Source organism: Saccopteryx bilineata, chromosome 3, assembly GCF_036850765.1.
Source record: "Saccopteryx bilineata isolate mSacBil1 chromosome 3, mSacBil1_pri_phased_curated, whole genome shotgun sequence".
In the NCBI taxonomy this organism is placed as follows: Eukaryota; Metazoa; Chordata; class Mammalia; order Chiroptera; family Emballonuridae; genus Saccopteryx; species Saccopteryx bilineata.
Window position 1 is genome coordinate 120217368 of NC_089492.1, and position 19621 is coordinate 120236988.

At 38.4% G+C, this 19621-nt stretch overlaps 2 protein-coding genes across 5 annotated transcripts in view; one reads left to right on the top strand and one right to left on the bottom strand.

Moving 5' to 3' along the window:
• The window catches only part of UGP2 (UDP-glucose pyrophosphorylase 2), a 62413-nt gene extending 54423 nt beyond the window's left edge, over window positions 1-7990 (top strand). For all 3 annotated transcript variants that reach the window (XM_066267234.1, XM_066267236.1, XM_066267233.1), the window contains 4 exons: window positions 1181-1378; window positions 1923-2165; window positions 5330-5434; window positions 6948-7990. In XM_066267234.1, the coding sequence (XP_066123331.1) occupies window positions 1181-1378; window positions 1923-2165; window positions 5330-5434; window positions 6948-7055 (654 nt within the window). In that variant the 3' untranslated portion in view covers window positions 7056-7990. The remainder of the gene's footprint in view (window positions 1-1180; window positions 1379-1922; window positions 2166-5329; window positions 5435-6947) is intronic.
• A 149-nt stretch (window positions 7991-8139) lies between these two features.
• VPS54 (VPS54 subunit of GARP complex) overlaps window positions 8140-19621 on the bottom strand; it is a 114950-nt gene continuing 103468 nt past the window's right edge. For both annotated transcript variants that reach the window (XM_066267231.1, XM_066267232.1), the window contains 3 exons: window positions 13446-13553; window positions 11220-11314; window positions 8140-9333 (listed from right to left, as the gene is read on the bottom strand). In XM_066267231.1, coding sequence (XP_066123328.1) covers window positions 9228-9333; window positions 11220-11314; window positions 13446-13553 — 309 coding nt within the window. In that variant the 3' untranslated portion in view covers window positions 8140-9227. The remainder of the gene's footprint in view (window positions 9334-11219; window positions 11315-13445; window positions 13554-19621) is intronic.

Consider the following 19621-nt stretch of genomic DNA (forward strand, 5'->3'; position numbering starts at 1 on the left):
CGTTTCAGCTTATGCTGTTAGAGTTGTGCTTACAGACAGAGGGAACTAGTTCGGTTGTGCGCAGCGTAAGAATACGCAGTGACCGGGTATGAGTGCGGGAGTTGGTGCTCCCAGTGCACTTACCTACACCATTTTGACTATTAAAAGTACAAGTGTTCTTTATGTTAGGATAGGGTGTGTTTCGATTTACCCCAAAATTTGGGTTATATCACTGTCATAGGAATGGAACCGTGTTGTAATCCGAGGACCCTCGTATATTTGTAACAGAAATCTGAAACGTGACAGCACTTATAAGTTTGTTCAAACTTTTGGTATTCTTCTAGTTGATGCTTAAGTGTTTTTAGTCATTGTTTCTTTAATGAAAATTTACTATTTCTATTTCTACAATATTTATGTCCATATTTTTGTAAAAGTCTTATTGCCATATCTCTATAATTGCAAAAATGCAATTGTTTGGTGCAAAGCAAAAATTTGATTAAAAATTTTATTTTTATTGAATTTATTGGGGTGACATTGATTAATAAAATTATATAAGCTTCAAGTATACAATTCTATAATACATCATATGCATATTTCATCGTGTGTCCACCATCCCATGTCAAGTCTCCTTCCATCACCATTTAATAATTTGATTTTTAAATTTGCATGTTCAGTGGTGGTGACCCTTGGCCTTTGATGAAATGATATACAAGGTTTTACTAATTACCCACAGGGAATACAAAAAGTGAGCAGTGTGTGAATACTAAAATGGTCAGTCCCTGGGTTGGGTTCTGTGTCTAAGTGTCCACCCACATATGAGTGAATGCCCTTCTCACAGTGCTGTGGCCTCAGGATTAGAAGAACATCTCTAGGCTGAGGCCACACAGATGTCACGTATCATCCACTTGTGCCTCTGTCTTCCCTTTTTTCCCCTTATCCTGGAGTCAGTCAGAGCAGGGGCTGAGGTGGTCAGACTGGCTATTTGGTGATGGATGGCAGTTTGGGAGTATGTGGAATGGTTGTTCCTGTAGCCAACCTTCAGAATGTGAGGAATACTGTGATTTACTCCCAGGGCTTTTTTTTTTTAAATCATGGACAGGAGGGCGAGTGTACAGTATAAAACATCGGCTCTAATCAGTGTGGTCGGGATGGATACGGCTGGGAGAGATGTGGGGCACTCACCACTCTTTGCCTTTTCTAGGGTGGCACACTCACTCAGTATGAAGGCAAACTGAGACTGGTGGAAATCGCTCAGGTGCCAAAAGCACATGTTGATGAATTCAAGTCTGTATCAAAGTTCAAAATATTTAACACAAACAACCTCTGGATCTCTCTTGCAGCAGTTAAAAGACTGCAGGAGCAGAATGCTATTGACATGGAAATCATTGTGAATCCAAAGGTAAGCCACAGTGCTGGCTCGCTGGGCTCCCCGGTTCCCGAGATCACTGTAGGCTACACTCAGACTCACTCCCCATTCTTTCAGGCCTGTCAAGTGCATTGGTCACTCCTTTTTTGCACAGTCTCTCTAGTTCCTGGCCCTGTCTCTGTCTATATCCAGCCCTCTAGTATGCCAAGCCATGGTGTCCTAACTTGGCCCTGGGCTGTGGCAGTAGCAAGAGCATTGGGCCCAAAACAAGTAAACTGAGGGGACCTACCTCAGTTTACTTGTTGCTCTGATACTTATAGGCCTTTTGGCCACAAGCACCTTGTATAAGTTTTCTGAACCTTTGGTTCTTTATAAGTAAATGGAAGAATTACTGGACAGACGAGCTGTGATCTGAAAAAAGGATCACATATGTAAATACCTGGCTTATGGTAAGTGCTTGATAAGTCAGTTCTCAAAATTGTTTCCTTCAATGAATATCTGAAACTAGTCCCCAAATATTAACAAACATGGAACTAAGTTGTTAAAACCTGTATTTCTCCTTCCCCCTTTCTTACAGACTTTGGATGGAGGCCTGAATGTCATTCAGTTAGAAACTGCAGTGGGGGCTGCCATTAAAAGTTTTGAGAACTCTCTTGGTATCAATGTTCCTCGAAGCCGGTTTCTGCCTGTCAAAACCACATCAGATCTCTTGCTTGTGATGTCAAACCTCTATAGCCTTAACGCAGGATCTTTGACAATGAGTGAAAAGCGGGAATTTCCCACAGTGCCCTTGGTTAAATTAGGCAGTTCTTTTACAAAGGTACGTAATTATAAAGTGAATTGGAATCTGATTACAGCCTGCTGTTGATCTATCATATTTCTATATCTTTTGTGCCTTTTAAGGGGAATTGACTATAAAATATATAAATGTAACTCACTTTTGAACCTGATTACCATAAAGGAGAAAAGAATGTTTACATTTTGGGACATTTTATCTTATGTCTTTTCTAAGACTATTACTATTTCCACCAGGAGGAGAATATTAATTCTGGCTTAACAAATACAGCCCCCACCATGCTGGGCAGTGTTCTAGGACCTAGGTATTTAGCAACAAATAAAACAGACTAAAATCCTTGCCTTCATGGATATTCTAGTGGGGTAAGGATGATGATAAGCAAATAAATTGAATGTATAGTATGCCAAGTGGTAAAAATGCCATGGAGAAAAATGAAGCTTGAATAGGGAAGTAGTGGATGGGGCGTCATTTTACACTGGTGGTCAGAGGCTGCCTCACTGAGAAATTGAATGTATCATGCAGGTGTCTGCAGTGAAAAATACTCTAGGCAGGAGGAGTAGCAAGTACAGTCAACCCCACCCTAACGTGATAAATGGAATCTAAAAAAATGACTCATGTAAAATGTTGAGAGGTTAAGGCAGTGATGGGGTGAGCCTTTGTGTCTGGCCTGTAGAGTCAGTCCTGCTGTGCCATCCAAGTCTGCTGTAGTCCTGGTTGTGGTTTAGTGCCACCCGGTGTGGATGTGTGTACTGCCTTATATATTGATGGGCAAAAATCCTGGGTCCTGTCGCTGGGCTGGAGTTTCCAGGATAGCATCTGGTATCTTAGGAGTCTCCCTATTATTTCATGCCTCCTTTATCATCCTGGTAGGGCTGGGAAAATCCTGAGATGAGATTACCAACTATACTGCTCACCGAAAATAGGGCATATTTAAAAAATTAATATGAAGCAATAAAATATCCCCTAATTTTGGTGAGCAGTATATATTTCACCTAGCCTCAGGCTCCCTTCACTTCCCTTTCCATCCCTGGCAGGAGATAATAACTTTAACTGCCTCAATTTGAGAAGAGGGGCTCAGTGGGCAGTGGCTAGTTGTTCTGAGGAACATGTTTTAGGGACATTCGAGAGCACAGGATGGCAGGGAGCACAGTGGTAAAGTAAGGGACTGGGAGTAGACAGATTATGGAGAACCTTGTAATAAAGTATTAGGAGTGCAGCTTTTTTTTCTCTTGTGGCTGAGAAGCCATTGGTGAATTATGAGCTGAGGGGTGAATCGGGGAGACGGAATAGATTGTTGCAGGAATTCTGGTGAAAGGAAACGGTGTCTTGGACCAGGACAGACATAGCAGAAATAGCAAAACATGTTGACATCCTGAGATACTTTGAAAGTTGTACCTATAGGATTAGCTGTTGGGCTAGATGAGAGGGTAAAAGAAAAGAATAAGGAGACTCCACAAAGTTTTTGGCCTGTGCAACTGGAAGCATGGAATGCCATTTGCTGAGGTGGGGAAAGGCTTGGGTAGACTTAGGAGGGTCAGAATGGGGGAGTTAAACTTTGGATGTACTGTGCTTATTACACAAATGGAGAAGATGAATTTATAAGTCTAGAGCTCAGAACAACAGAGATCTACAAGAGACAGGTAAATTTGAGAATTGTCAGTTTAGAACTGGTATTTAAAGCCGTAAGATAAGGATCACCTACAGAGTGACTGGGATATAGAGGTGAGTGGTCCAAGAACTGAGCCCTGAGGTACTCCTGGGCTTAGAGCAGGGGTCTCAAACTCGCAGCCCGCCGAACAATTTTGTGCGGCCCGCAGACTAATCCACGAAGTTCAAAATATTTTGGATAAAATTAAGTAAGCCTAGGGGCCTACTTGTATTTTTCATTTCTCTAGCATCCTAGCTAGATATTAGCTTAGTTAACAGCAGTTGTGATGTGAACTACAGTTTCTGGTCGTTTTGTGACACTGAGTAAACTGCATGTACGATTGTGCTTGTTGTACTGATTTTTTTTTTGTTTTCAACTGCAGTGAGAAAAGTGTTGCGTAACAGTTGCCTTTTGTAGACCTAGTGTGGCCCGCTGAACGGCTGTGATCTTGCTCTGCAGCCCACATGCTGAGTTGAGTTTGAGACCCCTGGCTTAGAGAAGGGGGTTAAGATAGAAACAGCAGCAAAGGTGATTAAGGAATTCAGGTTAGGAACTGGGTAGAAAACCATGAATGTGTATGTCCTGAAAGCCAAATGAAGAAAAGAGGGAGTGATCATCTTTGTCAAGAACTACTGATGATTCAAGTAAGAAGAATGAGAATTCACCATTAGATGATCAGATTAGAGGTTTTGGAGTTTGGAATGTATTTAAGATTGTTGGAGATATGAATGTAGACAATTTATTCAAAAATTTTGCCTTAAAGAAAAACAAACGTGGAGCCACAATAAGAAAAGGATATAAGATTTGAGAGGTTTTTTAATTGTTTTTTAAAGATAGGAAAATTTATAACATGTCTATAAATTGATGTGGGTTGATGCAATCAAGGGGACAGAACCATTGAAGAGGGGAAAAGAATTGCTGGAAAGTATTCTTGAAGGGCTGGTCTTAAGTTGGAGTAGAAACAGTCCAACCTCAGTACTAGGAGGGACAGAGTAATGGGTGAGGGGACACGGTGGAGTGGGGGGCAGCAGTGGTGGTAGAAGCCAGTAGAAGTTTTCTGATTGCTTTTGTTTTTCTCAGCAAAACAGGAAACAAGTCCATATAGGACAATTTCTAGTGCTTATAAATATAAGGAAATAAGAGGCCAAGACAGCGATCATTTATAACGGCAATTTGTGCAATTGCTCTTCCATTTCTTCTGAAATCCTGCCCAGCTCCAGTCTAGTTTGCTTCAGACCGTGATCTCTTTTTCCAACTAACTCCAGATTATCTGAACTGCTTATCTGGCTCTTAGCATGTTAGTTGGTTATCTTTTTATTTTTCTAATGTCACATCGGCTCAGCTGTATTATAGAGACGGTGTTTTTATCTCCTAGTCTCTAGATCTAGCATAGTGGGTGCTTATTAACAAATAGGTTCTTCCCACAAAGGACCTGAGCATGGCTGTAAACAGAAAGTTTTACAGTTCAGTTAACCTATTTTGTTAATTTAGTCCCTAACCCATTTTTGAAACAATTTGTATGCTTCTATTTTCCCTTCAGGTTCAGGATTTTCTAAGGAGATTTGAAAGTATACCGGATATGCTTGAATTGGATCACCTCACAGTTTCAGGAGATGTGACATTTGGCAAGAATGTTTCATTGAAGGTGTGTTGTTATGAAAATACAGATTTTATCTCTACAAAACAGATTTCGATTTCTAGTCCTAAATTTACCTTTATTTTAAGGAATACTTCCTAGTCTATACCATATCTTTATAAGATACAGATAATTTTAAAAATGAAATATTTATTATTAATAGTTTTCCTTAGATATACAACATAGTTAAAATACAATCATAATTGTTGTAATTCTGTGGCCTGTAACATTCAAATGAAAAGCAAACACTAATAAATAATTGAACTGGTACTATTTTATTGAAGTATGACAGTCTTAAAATAGAATCACTGGTTTTTTTTGTTGTTTATTTTTATTTTTATATTTCTCTGAAGTCCAATTGGAAACAGGGAGGCAGTCAGACTCCCGCATGCGCCCGACCGGGATCCACCCGGCACGCCCACCAGGGGGCGTCGCTCTGCCGCAATCAGAGCCATTCTAGTGCCTGAGGCAGAGGCCACAGAGCCATCCTCAGCGCCTGGGCAATCGCTGCTCCAGTGAAGCCTTGGCTGCGGGAGGGGAAGAGAGACAGAGAGGAAGGAGAAGGGGGAGGGGTGCAGAAGCAGATGGGCGTTTCTCCTGTGTGCCCTGGCTGGGAATCGAACCCGGGACTCCCACATGCCAGGCTGACGCTCTACCACTGAGCCAACCGGCCAGGGCAGAATCACTGTTAAATTAACATTAGCTCACAAAAGATGACTATTTGGATCTAAATGAAAGTAGAAAAAATGACAACTTCATTTATACGGAATATAATCTATTCCTATTAAAATCATCTGTTGTCATCAACTATTATAAACAGTAGTCATTCACATTATTGTAGTACTAGGTTACTGGAACTTTTATAACCGTCATTCTAGCCTAGCATAAGAAATAAGGATGACTATGGGTACAAGTATTAAAGCTAAGAACCAAAAAAGAGACAACAGCTTTTTCCTAATCGTTTTTTTTTTTAATCCCACACCTAGATTTCAGCTACTGAAAGGAAGATCTTATTAAAGCTACTTAAATGAAGATCTTATTAAAGCTACTTAAATGAAGGTCTTGAAAAGACAAAAATATATATATATCTTTATTGTTGATACTGCCTTATCTATAAACAGTCTCACTTAAGATAAAAAAAATGATCAGTAAACAATTCTTAATAAAAACCCCAAACCAATATGTGATATAAACTAGGCACCCTTTAGTTTCTTTATGAAGGTAGATAATGCTGGTGGCCTTGCAAGGAGCACACTCTGGAAGGGCCAGTTATGATGTGGCAGTAAGTTCAGTCCCCACTCCTGCGACCACCTCGGATAAAGAGGCGGGGAATCCAGAGCCACTGCCAGGATTGTTACATTACCATTTTCCTTAACGTTGTTTTTCATGTTTAATGTTTTATAAGTAGTTAGAACTCCACATAAATGGAGTCCTACATATACTTAATAACTGTAAGAAAAATCAATTACATTTCAGCTTCAGTTTCAAGTACATGATTGCTTTTTGTTTCCCTGTCACTTAGGGAACGGTTATCATTATCGCAAATCATGGCGACCGAATCGACATCCCACCTGGAGCAGTACTAGAGAACAAGATTGTATCTGGGAATCTTCGTATCTTGGACCACTGAAATGAGAAAATACTTTGTACTAATAATTATGGGCTAGTTTCTTACAATAAAATGTTCTCTAGGATTCTAAAATAGGCAGGTACTTTCTATGTTACTGTACCCTGCAGTGTTAATTTTCAAAGTAGAGTTTTCTGCAGTATGCTTTTATTTTAGTCTAAGAAAAGCACAGATGGAAGCAATACTTTTTTTCTTGGAAGAGGAACCTGAAAGTTCATCTTAAAGTGCAATATTGTTTAATCTTAAAATGGGGGGGTATCTCTTGACAGAGGCCTCAGTGATGATCACTTTGAATTGCTTGTGATTTCAGAAATAAAGCTGTGAAGCAATACATGTGTACACTTAATATTTTTCAATGCTAACTGTATGAAATGGTAAAGAAAAATGGAATACTCTTGCTAATTATTTACTGTATCAGTTGGAAGATTTATTCTTAGAATATGTATTCTTAGAATATTTATACTCACTGGCCAGTTATCTAAAAACTCAAGTTTTAGCATTTCTAAGACACTTAACCTCATCATTATTTCCATAGGAATTAAACCTGAAGGTATTTAGTACCTTTCATTTAGTTCTAAAGCTGGGAAGCCTGCCATGCTTTCCACAGACTCTCCATTTATGGAAAAAAGTAGTGTTTCTTTTCCTAGCTGAAGAGCTGGGGTGGGTGGAGCTAGGGCATTTCTTTCACATCCTGTTCTCTGGTAGCGTGGGTGGGGGGTATAACTTTAAAAAAATTCCCTTTCCTTGAAGCTTCATTTCTTGAAGCTTGCTTGTTGTCAATGAAAAGTGTTCATGAATAACCTTTCAAATGAGGTCTACTGGTAGTATAATCTGGCTTTTCTCTAAGTATCAATTACATTTTCCAATTCTTCTATATTTGTTTTTGAGTAGGCTGCTTGTTTAAAGTTTATACTATTAAAAAAGTCTTTTAAAGTCTGGTAATTGTTTACAGCTTTATTTCAGACAACATTTAAGAACCAATGACATGCCTCTGTAATAATAAAGGAAAGAAAACGGGCTTTCCTTTTAGAAAACCAAAAATCACAAAATAAAGTATTTCATTGTATATAATCACCACAAAGTTAGGCACTCTGATGGGGTTAGGCAAGATTCCTGGTGTGAGGTGAGGTACAGGCACTTTCATTTGTAGAGTGCTGCTGATTCTAATTCTAAGGTAGGTATTATAAAAGTCTTTAAATAACTTACTCAACACTTTATATTCTGACCCCAGCACAACAGGCTATATTTTCTATTTCTCCCTGGTCTTTGTTCATATATACACATCGAAAATAACTTAAAAACAAGAACCTAAAGGAGCCATATTCCATACGTGATTTAAATATGAGAATGAAAACTCATAAGTAGGCAGAATATATGAAAACGTATTCTTATATCTGCTAGAAATAAAAAGGAAAAAAAACCATAGGTATTTTTATAAAAATACAACTATTAAACTGCAAGCTTTCATATACCACTTCTGAAAAGTATTTAAATTATTACTTGTGATCGTCCTTTCAAGTATTTAAACTATTGTGGAAGGCTTCACCCAGTTGACACAGAGGGCTGGTAGATTAAATATACAACACACAAAGCCTGAAACTTGACGTGGTCACTGAAACAAATTGAATTCCTAAATCCAAGCAATCAAAAGATGTTTATTCTTTTATAGAAAGATCTGTAAAAAAATAATTTTTCAAACAGCTTTGCCTTCATAGAGAAAACTTTCTACAGAGGTTGACTAAGATTTTAATATTTTAAATTGTACCATCATTAAATAAGGTGGAACACCATATGAATTTCATTGCACTGGAAGAAATGCAAAGCATTTTTTTAATATAAAGTATACAGAGCATTCTAGTCAACTACAGCTGTGTTACAGCTATGTGTTCTTTTGGATTTGGTCCAAAGAAACCTGAGTCTGTTTCCAGAGAGAATGAAAAATGTTAGACACCTGATCAGTTACTTCAGATCAATCACTGAAGGACGCACAATATTGACATTCCTTGTAGATCGCACTGAATCCAGTTTCCCAACACGGATACCTTCCTTTCCCCCTTTCCTCCCCTAGTTCATTTTGGGTTCCTGGTTCAGTTCTTGAGTCACAGGCATCCATATTTTCTTCACAAATGTGTACATCTCATGGTCAGATAGGCTACCCAGTTTTCCAGTATGTCATCACCTCTTCTGTTCCCAGATCTCAGTCATATTTAGGTCCAAATCTTTAAGGCCTTTTAAGACTTGAAGATTTCCAGTGTAAAAAGCTACATCTGCTGTGACCAACCTAAACATTCAGAGAGAAATTATTTTTAATCTCACACTTTCTACTCAAGGTAGCAATGCTCAGAGTCAAGCCTACCCTAGCGGGGCCAGACTGTTACTTAAAAATCAGATTTCCTAGGGACCAAATGTCATATCTTAGCAGTACTCCTGTTACATGGTTAGATCATTTAATGTTCCTTTTTCAATAATAAATCTTAATGCAGGTTAGACTCAGTTTCATAATGCTGCTCAATAAAATAAATTTATCTTAAAACAATGAAATAAAATAGAGAAAATAACAGGCTAAACTTTCTCTGATCCGTTGTCACTAGAGAATATAGGTATATGACTAATAGAATCAGAGCACTGATAATACAATACTTTACGAGAATTATACTGAGCTGTCACATTAATGCCTATACCTGAAAAATCATTCCCGGCAAGACACTTAGATAAACTTCAAATATCAAAGCTGCATGTGTAAAAAACAGGGATAGGTCTGATTAAATGTATATATTGAAAGATATGGCCCAGGAAGAAGCATATATTGAAGGATATGGCCTAGGGAGAAGCAAATAGGAGACCTTGATTTAGTAGCTTGTAAGAGACAGGAGAAGTCTGGCTTTAATATTTTAATGAGCACATAAGTTCTAGATTAGTGGAATACCTTGGAAGTTGCACTGACCTAAAAATAGCTATATTACCAAAGATAAGAGAAGGTAATGATTGGATGCTTCAGAACTATTGGTCTGAAAAAAACCAAACAACCCATATTTAGTTACGGGAATAAAAGTAGAAGGGTGGAGTGGGACTTTAAAATATCAGTTCTTTTTGAACAGTCTCTGAAAGGTATTTGGTGCTTATACGAACTGAACTCTTCTGTGGCTTTGAAACTTTAAAATCACCATGGCTGGACAGTTCGATTTGTTTGAGCATTGTCTGGATATGCAGAGGTTGCTGGTTCAATCACTGGTCAGGGCACATACAGAAACAGACCAATGTTTCTGTCTCTCCCCCTTCCTCTCTTCTCTCAGATCAATAAATAAATAATTTTTTTTAAATAGCGAATAATTTTTTAAAAAAGAAAAAACTAAGAAATAAAGGAGAGAATCAGACTTTTGCATATATCCCCTAACTGGAGAGGTGGAGAAGCAGATGGTCGCTTCTCCTGTGTGCCCTGACTGGGAATCAAACCTGGGACATCCACATGCTGGGCTGACGCTCTACCACTGAGCCAGCCTTTTCCTCCATATTTTTATCTACACTGCTGTTCACAAAAATCCTGTGACAGAACTTTTTACCATCACCTCTATTTCAAATCAAAGAAAATTAAGGCCCAGAGAGGGTAAGTGATCTGCCCAAAGTTACATAGCTAATAAGTGGCAGAACTTAACCCAGGTTTTCAATTCTAAATCCTATGTTTTCTCTTATATACTACATGATTTATTTCACCATTAATACATAAAATTTGTTTAGTGGATTATGATAAAATATGTACATATTTACACTTATTTTTTGAAACCTTATGAAGGAATTAGGCAGATTTTATACTCACTTTATAAATAAGGCACAGAGGTTATCTGACTTTCTCATGGTAACACAGTTACAAAGCAGGACTTTGAGTCTTATCTGGATAGGGGAAGACTACTGGGTAAACTTGAGGAGGTGCTACTAACCCACACTACCTCAAAATGGGCATATAAGTTCAGTTCAGTAACCATTTATAAAACAATTTAACATAGATAAACAGACAGACATGTATCATCTCTATAGGAAAAAAAAAAGCAAAAGGTTGCTGATTTGATAATTTTTAGGTCCACGTATGATCACAGTGGAAGAGACAGGATAACGAACGAAACCTAACAATTCCATACAGCAGTGTGTGGTACAAATATTGTGAAAACATACCCATTTTGAGGTCCTCCGTCATTTACCACATTTAAATGAGACAACTGCTTTTTCAAGTGGAGTTTGTAACTTGCATTAATTCTTAAAAATAACATCTGGAAAAGAAATAAAACTAAGTTTCTGGAAGCTCTACTGAAATAGAAGACATAAATATCTGCAGTTTTCAGTATCAACTCAGAAAAAAATTTAAAATAAACTTTGTTTTGACATGTACCTCTAAAATGCTCCCTTGAAAGTATTTCATTGCTAATTCAGTATAGTTTTTGTCCTTAGTTGGATAAAAGCTGTTCTTTCCCTTTTCAGTATTATTTCTTTTAGGGATATAACTTATCACTGCCTTTCTGCCCCTTAGAAGAAGTCCCCTAAGATATATGTATAAGTGGTATAGAGCATGACAAGTAAAAAGAATAAAAAGAAATGGAGAATTCTGCAATACATTAACTAGGAATTTGATAAGAGAAAGCAAAAGTCTCAACAGTAGAGGCAAAAGACACCCTTGTCCTTCCAGCCTGGTAAGTGGCTTGACAGTGCTTTATCGCCCCTGCAGGCACACTTGTCAATGCAATGGCCCGACACTTCTTTGGGAAATACCTGACCTGAAGTGATATACAGTCAATCTATGGAAACTGGTTTGTGGAATAGCATATATAAAGCCATCTATGGAAATGTTTTGTGGAATTACTGCCATTCAAGTGACAGTACTGAAATAAAATCTATCTTTTTGCCCAGCTTTGACAAGAGTTCCCTTTAAATTATGATGTAGATAAAAACACATGAAATACCTGTATGCCCAGCTCCCTAACCTGGTTAAACCTTGCTCTAGATTTAGAACTCAGATGGCCAATCCAGAAGGTCAGAAAGTCAGAGGTAAGGGATCCTATATGTGGAATGAAAAGGATGGCTTGGCTAGGAAGAAATGAGACAGAAAAAGAGACCCCAGTAGGTGTTCCATGTCTTATGGCTCCTCCTCAGTCCTCAGTAAGCCCCAATTTATGAGGTTGGTACGACCAATGAAAACCTAGGGAAGCATGAAGGGTAACAGCAATATAAGATGGGAGTCTGAAGGGGCCTGGCAAAGGAGACTAGCAGGAGCCAAAGTAGGCAAGGGTCACTAAGAAACCTACCCGTTGTTCTCAAACATCATTCATGCATTGAACCAATCAGAGACAAGTAACAAACCTGTATGAATAGCAAAAATCCTAGTGAAAGTTAAGTTTTTAAGTCATACAATTAGGACTGTATTGTAACTTTGTATCATTCTAACTAGCTTGAATGCCATCACATGCTATAGAGGGAACAAGTTAAGGTGGGTAAAAAAGATGGGAAATAAAAGAATACTGGAACCTTTAAGTACTAGAAGAGGGAACCAAAGGAAGTGGGGAGTAGGACTGTCAGTGAAGAGTGAAAAGGGTGACTCTCGGGTCTGCCCCCATTCTTTCCCCACTCCCTCTCAAGTGGCTCTCTAAGGAGCATGCCAGCGGCTTTCCCTACCCCCATCTCTCAGGTGTGTTTTTCTTGTCTCTTTCTTTCTCCTTAGCTCCAAGGGTCCTTATTCTGCCTCTTTAACTTGTTTTCTGTGGCCATTTCTGCTTCTACCTCTGACTTACTAAATGAACTTTCTCTTATTAAAATAAAAAGAGTGAGGAAAATTCTACAGAGGAAGACAGGAGACAGTGGGTGGATATTTCAGAGGTGAGAGGTGATAAAGTACACATTTTGCTTCTTCCTGGTTTGTGTCCATTATAGATTACTTATGCTGATATAATAAACATTAATGATAAGACATACAGATTGAGTTTTATGTGCCATTTCATTATTAACTCTATCACTAATTCCTTCCCTATCCAATCTGGACTATAATCACCATAACATAATTTATATTCATTGATAAATGCCAACTCTGATTTTTAAATTAATAATATATATAATGCATGATATAAGCAGAATTTGGGATCTCTGAAACTCAACAGACAAAAGGAAAATGTGCTTTCTAGAATTGCTGACCACATAACAAAGCTATTATTACTCTGACCTGTAGGAGTAAGGGGCACTTTGAAATCAGACATTTTCTCCACATTCCCTAAGTCAATATAACAACTGGAAAAATAAAAATCATATTAGAATATGAGCTAAGCTGAATTGTGCCAAAATTATGTAAAACACTCTATTTCTACATGCATATTATATATTATATATAAAAAAGTAGTTTTAGAAATTACTACTCACTTGTATTTGTTCTTCTGGAAGGAGATCAATTATAGCTTCATGCATTTTTGCCATTTGCTTACAAATATTCCTGAAACAGGCAGAAGGAACTGGAGCTTTCACTTCATACTGGCAGGGAAAAATAATGAGAATTATGTTCTTTTGAATTGCATATTGTCCCCAAAGACAAATGTTTTCTGCCCCTACACGTCTAACTCTGATAATAGTGCTCAAGCTCACACTTCAACTGATCTGAGCTACTCGTGCAAATCTCAAGAACTTTTTTTAAACATCTTAATCCACTTTGAGGGAGTCAACATAACCTTGTGGCTAAGACCACAAGCTGCCTTCCTTAAGATGGCCTGCTTGGGTTCAAATTCCAGATCTTCCATCTTAGCTATGTGACTTTGGGCAAGTTACTTCATTTCTCTGTATCTCAAAGGGCTTGCTGTGAGGTAACAATTAGAGATAGTGAAGCGCCCTAGGACAAAAGCCTTGAGCAGACGGGAGTCCAGGGGCCTCTCTGACCTGTATACTGGAAACAGTGCATGCTGGAAACAGCAAAATAGCAGGATAAGACTTAGCAACAAAAAGTGTTTAGGCTCTCAGAACAGAGATTAGGAGTCAGCATGTTCCTTGTCCTTTATTTCACCCCCTGAAAACTTCTTTCTGCTTCCTTGAGTTATTTGTACTGGCTAACAAATATCTGAGCATGGCTGGAGACAGGGCTTCAGTTCTTCAGTCTGCTGACCGGGACTGTTGCCTCCCCTCAGCCCACTGGTGCATTTCATTTGGCCTCTGAGAAGTTTTTGTTGCCATGACAAATGGTGCCCCATGTGAGGAACAGGAACCAAACGACAGGTTTGCTACCCCAAGTAGTCACTGTCTCCATGACAAGTACTCAAAAAATGTTAGCTATTAAAATGGCTCAAAATATAATGGTGAATCATTCAAGCGGGCCCTCCAAATTAACAGATCAGATTCTATTTAAAACATGTGTCAACATGATCATATCTGAAATCAGTATCACTCTGGTAGAATTAAAATGTGTTTTTTTTTCTTTTGTAGGTGGGCCAATATAACAATTATATATATATTTATCCTAACTAAGGTTAAGGGAAGACTTTTTCCACAATGCTCTACACTGAAAATTTAAACATAGGTGAATTCCTTCTATTATTCTTACATCTGGAACAACCACCTGATACGATTTAGATAATTATCATTTAGCCCACATTTTAGAATTCACAGCTTAAATTATATACCATTTTTATTTATAAGGCTTATTTGGACTAAATATATTTTAGATTTACTAATCATCTAGTTTATTAAAATGACAAGCTCCACTATACAGCTGCAGCAGAATCATGTAGAAATTACCATGTGACTGGATGAAGACAAGCACCCAAGGGTTTGCTTCTCTTCAGTCTAGAAATATATCAAACATCCCCTTAATTTTATTTATAATAACTATAAGACAATTCACATACCATAAAATTTACCCTTTTAAAAAGTAAAATTAACTGTTTTTTAGTAAACTCATAGTTATTCAACCATCACCACCGATTTCCAAACATTTTCATGACCACAAGAAGAAACCCCACTTCTATTAGCATTCACTCCCTATTCCTCCTCCTCTTAACCCCGGCAACCACTAAATTCAATAACGGAATCATACAATATGTGGTTTGTTATGACTGGCTTCTTTCATTCAGCACAGAGCCTTCCAGGTTCCTCCATGGTGCAGTAATGCGTCAGTACTTCATCCTTTTTATGGCTGCATGATATTCTACTGTACACTGCATATTGACATACCGCAGTTTATCCAGTCACCAACTGATGAACATTTGGATTACTTCCACTTTTAGGCTATTATGAATAATAATGATATGAACATATATGGACAGCTTTTTTTGTGTGTGGATGATTTTTAAAAATTCTCCTGGGTATATATCTAGAAGTGGAACTGCTGGGTCATATGGTAACTCTATGTTTAACTTTTTGAGGAAATGCCAGAAATTTTTCCAAAGTGGCTGCACTTAACAATCCCACCTGGAAGTATATGAGAGTACAGTTCTCCATGTCCTCAGCAACATTTGTTATTATCTGTTATTTTTATTTTAGCCATCCTCATGGGTATGAAGTGGCGTCTCATTATGGTAACAGCCCCTTATCTTAACTATCTCCTGTATTGAACTGAATAGTATCTTCCCAAAATTCTTATCTATTTGGAACCTCATGAAGTCATACTGAATTAGTTTGGGCCCTAAATATACTGACTGGTATCTTTATAAAAGAAAGGAGGGGGAAATTTAGACACAGACACACACAGAGGAGAGATGGCCATGTGAGGGCATAGGCAGAGATTGGAGTGATGCACCTAGAAGCCAGGAATGCTAACAATAAATAGCAAGCACTAGAAGCTAGAAAGAGGTAGAGAATATTCTTCTCTAGAGCCTTCAGAGGGCATAAGGCCTACCAATGCTTTGATTTGGGGCTTCTAGCCTCTGGAACTATGAGAGAATAAATTTCTGTCATAGTCACTCCGACTGTGGTAAGTTATGGCAGCCTTAGGAAACTACAGTAGTGTACCCCTCAAAACCTTCTTTCACCCTACTTTTTCTAAAGATAGTATTTTCCCCATCTAACCATCACCCTTCACCATCACATTTCTTCAGTCACCTAAACTTAATACTGTACCACTTTATTCTCAACTCTTAAAATTTGGTACTTGCCACTACCCAAGCCACCTTCCCCCACTAATAATAACCTTCTGAAATTTCTCTAGGAAAATCACTAAAGCTGTCCTAACTTCCAAATTTAGTTATTTTTCTAGCTCCTTTCCTCATTGCTCTGCAGCATTTCACACTCTCTCACTTGAAACCTTACCCTCATGCAGCACAATGCTTTCCTGGGCGCTCCCTCCTGACCTTCCTCTTTTCATCTCCTGCCTCTCAAGTGCAAAGCTTCTTCAAGGGTTTACTCCCTGCTTATCTTCCCCTCTTTTCTCTCCTATCAATCTCATGACTTCTAATAAATTTCTAGTCATGAACCACCTTACTGAGTTTAAATCACACATTTCCTAGATGTCCCATTCCACAACTATGTTGACCACAATCTTCCCCAAACCTGCTCTTCTTTCCTGTTCCAATTACTGTTGCTGGTATTACAATCCTGGTCATCCAGACTTGAAATCTTCAATTCAGTTTTTACTACTCCTTTTCCTTGTATCTTTTTCCTTGCATTGAATCAGTGACTAAGTCCCACCAAATGTACTTTCAAATTATTTTGCCCATTAGCACTCTAGGCCAGAGCTTCTCAACCTCTACAGTGACACATTTGGGGTTTGATAGTTCTTTGTTGCAGGAGCTACCTGCGTATTGCAGGATATCCAGCAACGTCCTTGGCTTCTAATCTCTAGTTACCATATCATCCCAGTTCCCAAACTGTGACAACCTAAAATGTTCCCAACATTATGAATGTCCTTATGGGACAAAACTGTCTCAGTTGAGAAGCACCACCCTAGCCGAGGCCTTCAATACTTCTCAACTGAAAAAATGTTGTAGCATTTTTAAGACATTAGTTCAACATTTACTAAAACTACCTGGCATATAGTAAGCTCTGAATAAATATTTTCTTGGATGTGTGTATGTATACATATGTTTGCATATAAGTACATAGGTATGTATGTGTATGTGTGTGTGTGTGTATATATATGTATGTGTATACTTGAATGAATGGGTCAGATACTCTGCTAGCTGGAGTATACAAAGATGAATCAAATAAAGTCCCTTTGAGGAACTGTCTAAAAGCTGGCTGGTGTTCCAGAAACTGGACACTGCATGATACAGGAATATGGATGATGGACATTTCATCAGTAGCAGAAATGGCTACCATGTAGTATTTCACACGTGGTAGCCCACGCTTGGGCTGCTGAGTCTTCAAAAGAAAAATATTAAGTAAAGGTGAAACAGAGTCATAGATGCAGAGAGCAGACTGGTGCCTGCCAGAGGGGTGGAGGTTGGGAGACTGGGTAAAAGAGGTGAAGGGATTAAGAAGTAAATTGGTAGTTACAGTCATAGCACATAAAGTACAGCATAGGGAATATAGTCAATAATGCAGTAACAATGAATGATGCCAGGTGGGTACTGAAAATATTGGGGGAATTTTTAAACCATATGATTGTCTAACCACTAGGCAAGATACCTGAAACAAATACAAAAGAATAGTGAATGTAAACTATAACTGAAAAATAAAATTTAAAGTTCTTTAAAAATTACATAACAGTAGCCTGACTATGCGGTGGCGCAGTGGACAGAACGTTGGACTGGGACGCAGAGGACCCAGGGTCAAAACCCTGAGGTCACCGGCTTGAGTACGGGCTCATCTGGTTTGAGCAAGGCTAATCAGCTTGAGCCCAAGGTCGATGGGTTAAGCAAGGGGTCACTCAGTCTGCTGTAGCCACCCCACCTCAGGCAAGGCACATATGAGAAAGCAATCAATGAACAACTAAGGAGCCACAACAAAGAATTGATGCTTCTCATCTCTCTCCCTTCCTGTCTGTCTGTCTCTATCTGTACCTTTTTCTGTCTCTCTCTCTCTCTCTCTCTCTCTCTCTCTCGCTCTCTCTCTCTCACACACACACACATTACATAAAAGTATTCCAAATAGAGGACATACCTGAAATCCATTCTACATCATACTATCAGATTAATCCTAAAATGCAGTCATGTAACTCATTAGTTTAAAACATTTTGGGTTTTACTTCTGTTTAAAATTTAGAAAGCTGCAAGAGCATGTTACTACTAACCTAACCACAAGAAAACCCTGGAGTAATTTATAAATCCCAACTTTTCTTAAATTCATCAGAGAACAGAGGTAACAGAAACCAAAGGAACTAATGCCAAAGAGGGACGAGCACAAAGTGAGTGAGAACCAGAGCCACAGGGGAGTCCGCACTCACTCACCTGTGTCTTCAGTTGGGCTCACAAGCAACAGAGGACCATGGAGAATCACTTCCAGTTGCGCAGGCAAGCAGTAAACTAAGAGTAGTGAAAAGCAACAAATTCCACCCACTTCCTCAAACTCTGTTCTTATATAAAGCAAAAATTTTAAGTCTCTGAGAAGAAGCACCAAATTCTTTCATCCAAGAGTCAGTGTGTGAGGGGTAGAAACAAAACACACATGTTCCAGAGGGAAGGAAGAATATCTTAAGGACCATTTGAGATCTTGCTTCTTGGCAATTGTCAAAAGTTTTGGCTCAAATAAACTCATAAAAAAAAAAAAAAAAAAAAGAAGAGAAGAGAAAAGAAAAGAAAAGAAAAACACTTTAAAGCCCAGGATCCTACACCAATCAAAGCAGAGACTGGCTACCCTTGGAGGAGGGGTGGGAATAATGAGAAGGCTTCACATCCAAGGACTCACATTATCTGATTTCAAGACTTATAATAATGCTGTAGTAGTTAAGAGACATATGGATCAATGGAACAGAAGAGAATCCAAAAGTAAACCCACAGAAAAATAGTCGACTGATTTTCCACAAAAGTGCCAATAAAGATAAATCTTTTCAAGAAAAGGTGCTAGAACAATCTAAAAAAAAAGTGCTTTGACTTATACTTTGTACTATAATTGTAAACTGAGGAAGTCCACTTATAAGCAGATTTTTATCCTGGTCTGTTAGTGCAGTTGGTTAGAGTGTCACCCCAACATACTAAAGTTGTGAGTTCAACCCCCAGTCAGGGCACACATAGGAATCAGCCGGTGAGTGCATGACTAGTTAGAGCAACAAATTGATTTTTTATCTCTCTCTACCCCTTCCTCACTCTCTTTCCCCCTTCCTCACTCTCTCTCTAAAATCAATAATTAAGTTTTAAAACATTTTTAAAAAATAAAATCAAATCCTGGTTTGTTCAAGGCTTTTTCATCCTGGGTTGGGCATCTGCACATGTGGAGGTCTGACTGTGGTTAAAGTTTTGCAGTCAAAAGGTATATGTGGATTTCTGTCTGTGCCAAGGGTGGGTGCGCCTAAACCCCACACTGTTCAAGGGCCATCTATATGTACAAAAATCAACTAGAAATGGATCACAGACTTATTGATATAAAGCCTAAAACAGCTAAACTTCTAAAAGAAAGCACTGGAAAATATCTTAGTAATCTGGGATATACAAAAATTTCTTAGGACAGGACACAAGAAACAT